The sequence below is a fragment of the Haplochromis burtoni genome, unplaced genomic scaffold (genome assembly GCF_018398535.1).
Source record: "Haplochromis burtoni strain Fernald_Lab_line unplaced genomic scaffold, NCSU_Asbu1 Contig_10, whole genome shotgun sequence".
Classification (NCBI taxonomy): Eukaryota; Metazoa; Chordata; class Actinopteri; order Cichliformes; family Cichlidae; genus Haplochromis; species Haplochromis burtoni.
In genome coordinates, this window is record NW_024582371.1 from 4633453 (window position 1) to 4639175 (window position 5723).

The window sequence follows — 5723 nt, forward strand, 5'->3', positions numbered from 1 at the left end:
GCAAGGAATAATAAAGGTCATTCAACAACCATCAGTTCTGGCCTTCTCAGTTCGACTGGATGCTACAGATGATACTTGAATTGAGACTGAGATTGTAATACAGTGTCAAAGATCTTACATAAAGGGTTCTGTGGTAAACTGGCTCTGAGCTAATTGAAAATACAATTAAGTTGACAAGATGCAGATCACGTAACTTCCCTAAATGACAGAATATAATCAATATTGTTATTGTGATCTCTATAATAAAAAATCAAATCTGACAGTCTGAGATTCAAATATATAATACTGGCAGGTTTTATTGTGTAATGTTTCTTGAGATGACATACATTATGAAGTAATGTTACATAAATTTGAACTAAACTGTTCTATGATTCATACATGAACATGCTTTTCAGCATACTTTATTGACACTTTTACTCTCTCACGGTTGCTGTCACAAACACATGGCTGCAGCTCTACAGCTGTCAGCCACACACATCACCACCAACAGCAACGACAACAGTTAGAACACAGACTTTAAGCTGGTGAAGGGTGATTGCGGATGCTGTTCAGGTGCTCCCTCCCCTGCAGTGACACCGCTTACCACGGCTCACCACAACCGTACTTAAATAAATTAGGAAATTATTTTTGTTTCGACTGTAAAATGCATTGTGCAGATATCAAAGAAAAAAATACAACCACAAAACTTTAATATAAAGTGTTCTCTTCTTCTGTGACTGAAAAGTCAGCTGTGGGCATTCAGATCTTTTATCAATGACCAAAAGTTTTTCTGCACTGAATTTTTTACAAAATGTAATGATTTAAATTATTTTAAATTTAATTATTTTAAAATTTGTGGAAAACAGTCACAGTAGTAGTATAGCAGTAAATGTAGAGGTTCCCTAACAACAGAACCATTTTGTACAATACAGTAAAAATAAGATAAATTAATAAATCAATAAGTATGATCCTTGATGGGAAATCGCATTAACTGAAAGACCTCTAGGCATCTTGGCATCATCTCCTTCCTCTATGGTTCTTGAGTGATACAGTCTATGTAAAAGTAGTGACCGCTTAAATTACCGTGCGTTTTTTTATGATGTTAGCATACACAAAACTATCTCCCGTTGTTTCAGTCTGGCAAGTTCATTTTAAAGACTTGATTAACTCCAGCTCTGCTATTTTCTCCCTTTGCTTCACCTGCCACAACACCAACATTAGCATAGACTTCTTGGCCATCTCCATTCTCTGCAGAGCAGCAAATAGAGTCAGTGAATGATTAAAGAATTTTTCATGTTCTATGAAACTGTTTGCTAATAGTCAAAAAATGTCACTGTATGGAAAAAGTTCGTTTTACCACAAAGATGCAAAATGATTCGCATTTTACATAGATAAATAAATAAATAAAACATGACTTTTAACATTCTTTTGGGAGCTTTAAGCTTTACAAAGCTGGGCAAAATTGCTTTCCAACACTTTGTGTTAAAGGTAGTTGGTTAACAATACTTGCATATTTAACTGACACATAACAGATATCAATAAACTCTTAGCAAGAATAATTAAAAAAAAACTATTTAAAAGTGCTCAATTATTCTGTTTATCTTCTTAAAAAATGCAAAAAGGAGCGACCTGAGTAATGGGAGAAAGAAAAAAAAAGATGTTTGTTACCGTTTTGTTTTAAGCGTTTGTCGTTTTTCTTTTTCTCTGAGCAGATGATAACTGCACCCACAGCTATGAAAATTACCAGAGCTGAGAGTCCACCACCAATCAATGACAAATTGCATGTTTCAAAGATAAAAGACAACAAAAGATGAAAAAACTGATTTCATTGGATCTACTTAGTTTTCACTTACTAATCTATCATGATTCATCACTGATGGCAGTTTCTTTTTCCTTACCCACAGAACTCTTTGCTGGTTCAGTACACACAGTGTTATTAGTTTTATGCACACACTCTGATATCTGTGTCCTGATGACTGAAGTGCAGTTAATGAAAATAAAGCCTATGAGCAAAGAAACCCACGTAATTTGCTAAAGATATACAAAGTGAGCATATCAATTGCTGAGTGATTATCAGATATTATTTACAAAGACCTCACTCACCACAGGTAGATATCCTCTCTTCTTTGAAGACATCACTGACGTTATTACTGACTGAGCAGACCAGATGTCCTGAGACGTGCTGTTTCAGAGTGATGATGTTAGTCTCATTATTTCCAGAAAGGAGCTCAGCATCTGTCAGTGTGCGTCCATTTAGAGTCCAGCTGTACTGAGGACTGTCCCCTCCCTCAGAGGAGCAGGACACCCTCATCTCTCCCTGGGACAGACACTCAGAGACTAGCAGGACAGAGGACACAGGAGCTGAGAGAAACACACAGATCAATTCTGATACCGTGACAGGATTTTGTTCTCCAATGAATAACTGGGAAAGCAAAAAAATATATCTGAAAATTGTCCACGGGAACTTGTGGATTTTAGTTTGTAGTCCCTGCCAGAAGGACTGTGGTTACATTTTCTGATGATTGTCAGTTTAAGTCCATTAATGTTTGTGAACAGATACGTATTATACAGGTCTGTGACATAGTTTGGGGTAAGTTAGCCGCTCTAGTTTCCTTGTGCAGATATTCATCAAGATGAAAATTTACAAAACCTAGCTGGAAAATTGCAATTTTCCAAACGACAAAACAAATGTCTGAATTGTATTTAGCTGCTGTAGCGTTTAGACTCTGCAGCTGTGCATGTTGCCTTACCACACCATCATCAAATGTTTTAAGTAGCCTGTACTTTTCTACAAGAAAAAAAAGTAAAAATGTCTGGTGTGAAATAGAACAGTTGTTTAATGAGGTAATTTGTCATAGTTGTATTTACTTATATGTGTTTACTGCATATTCAATGATCTCAGAATGGCACATTAATGTTTAAAGAAAAGCAGGCCAAGCAAGCTGGAAAAAATTGTCTTTTGTTGTTGTTGTTCTTTTTGTTCCAAACTTATTTTATGGACTGTACTAGATTCCGTGGCTGCAAAACATCTCATTGTTATAAGATTAGGTATTAAGCAAGTTTTGTAGCTCACCATGAGAAACTCCGAACAACATCAACAACATTCCAGCTACAGCTTCCATGTCTGCTCAGTGTTCAGCCTTTGTTGATACAGTCTGCAGCTTTCAAAGTTTTTTTACTCAAAAACAGGCGTGTGTGTGCTGGTCTGAACAGGCTCCAGTGTGCCCTGTTAGCGATTAGCCTCAGAGGAGAATTCTTAAAAATTTTGGTGTCAGGTTCATTGATGTTGTACTTAACAACTTCTTTTCTTTTGTTTGTTTGTTTGGTTTTTTTTGCCCCACAAACACAAATAAATATAGACATATAGGGGGAAAAGATTGCGGAATTATTTATAAAGGTTTCATTTTCGCTTCATATCATTGGTTGCACTGGATTACTTTTTGATAATCAACACATTTTTAAATAGTCTGACTTTATGTCTTCACTGAGGCGACACGGTTACGCAACTTATTTATAACTGACTGCATTCATGTTATATTTTCGCTTTCTGTTCATGATGTTGAAAATACTTGTTTAAAACCAAAAGTATTTTATGTTCAATATCAGAAGTACTGTACTGTATATTAGTGTGAAATGTGGGGCACATCTGAGGGGCTCATGTAGGGCAGCCCACACTTAGGCCATGTCCACACTAATACGTTGTCATTTGAAAACCCATCTTTTCTTTCTCCATTTTGGCGTTTCAGACAAAAACGCCATTTTCAAATTTATCGGGGCTAGTGTCGACGTAGCCTTAGAGTGTGGAAATACTACTATATGTACAATTGGCCCCACTGTGGAACCCTCTCTGCTTAGTATGGGCAGCCCACACTATGTGCTGCCCAACTGGGGCCCATATTTCTTTATAATTCAGGAAAAAATGGAGGACCCGGCCCATGACTGCAAAGGCCAGGTCTTCTGGTGGACGCAGCTTCGGAATTTGGACACCCCCGGCTTGTTTCCGGCCGGACAATAATAACAGTGACATTTAACTTATTTTATTCGATAAATAAAGACTGTAAGATTCAAGTTTTTTGTGTAGATGTATACCACTCCCACCCCCCAACCCCCAACAGCCCTTTTGAATGTCTCCCTAATTCTGAGGTCTCAAAGTTGGTAAGTATGTGCTAGGCTTGGCCCACATCAGTCTAAAATTGTATGTAACCATGAATAACCTGTCCACCAGGAGAGACTGAACAGTATAGATGTAAAACAAATATGCCAGAAGTTTATCTCAGCTAACGAAAGGAGAAGGCATGTGTTTGGCTGCTTCACATAGTGGACATTGAGTTGTTGTGTGGGGCACCAGTAGTCCATGTCTGTTGCTGTAACAGTAGTTCATGTTTAGAATAAAAAATCCCAGCTCACAGATTTGATAGGGGCAGTAGTTTACCTAAAATGTTGCATAATTTTACTGAGAGATCTTTTACTTTGTGGTAATCTTATATGAGTAGTTTTGTATAAGAGATGTTGGTGTACTATATTATGAAGTAATGTTGTTAAGTCCTTAAAGTCATATTCTTTTATTGTCATGATTGTATTTGAAACTATTTTTATTTTTGTATACCTGATTTATATGGAATATGGCCGAGGTAAACTAAAGTCTAAAATACTTAGTCATTTGTTTAATAGTAATTTAACATTATATAATTCACATATAAAACTATGAATTGTGATTTTAAATGGTTTAAAAGCATGTCGAATAGCATATGTGAAGCAAAGACAAAAAGAAAAAAAAAGAAACATGGCAGGGTTTGGTGGCTGAATCATCTGTCCCCACCAATGCCAAAACCAAATCTTCGCCCTTGCGCTGATATATAACATGTAAATATATATTAATGATATGCCACATGTAAAAAGCTGAAAAAACTGCATGAATGAGGAAAGGAGAATGATAAAGAGCGCAGTGGACACTGATTAGCCCAAAGAAGGTGAGTAAGAAGATGATTGGACTAGAGTAAAGATGACGGTATTGAGACTGACAGCGTGGGAAAGTGGCAGTGATGTAGAGAACAGAGAAGCAGGCAAATGAGTGACTACAGATCTTCCCTAGTGAACTCACACATAACGTTCATTACAATCTATTTAGTGACTGTCTTTAATATCACGGTTGCTACAGGTTTCAAATAATTAAACCCAGTTCACCACAAAGGACAACTAATAGTATCACCTACACAAACACAGTTTCTGTGTTTCTTCACTATTCAGCCTCTTGTGACTGAGCAGGCAGCTTTTAAGTAAACCTTGTACTTTACTAAGATACAAATAGGCAAAACCTCTGACCATGTTTCCTGTTTTAGTGATCAGCTTCTAAATAAGAATGTGTGAACTCAGACCAGGCAGGATGTGACTGCAATACAACTGCGGAGACTGAGAAGACAGACTGCAGTCATTAATTTAGTAATACTAAAACTCTAAAACTCCTAAACCAATTTTGTAATTTTATTCAAGATTCAATTCAGGATTTTTCACATACATAGTTATACAAGTATAACACGAAGTGAAATGTGACCTGATACACTCCTCGACTGTGCAAAATATATAGAGAAAAACATTATATACAGTAAGTAAATAGATATATACAAAGATGACATTATGTGCAATATTGTCCAACTTATTATGCTTTTTCATCGACACTTGTACGGTGTACATTTTAGGACATCGTCAGGTATCAGAAAAAAAATTGTCAGGTGTCAGACAAAAAA

General features: G+C 36.5%; 1 protein-coding gene across 1 annotated transcript in view; it reads right to left on the reverse strand.

Annotated features, from left to right (window-relative positions):
- Nucleotides 1–3101, reverse strand: part of LOC121812136 (peroxidasin homolog) — a 40050-nt gene extending 36949 nt beyond the window's left edge. The window contains exons 1-2 of the mRNA XM_042213454.1: nt 3053–3101; nt 2083–2316 (exon numbers count right to left, since the gene is read on the reverse strand). Of these exons, the coding sequence (XP_042069388.1) occupies nt 2083–2316; nt 3053–3101 (283 nt within the window). The remainder of the gene's footprint in view (nt 1–2082; nt 2317–3052) is intronic.
- Between the last annotated feature and the right edge of the window lie 2622 nt (nt 3102–5723).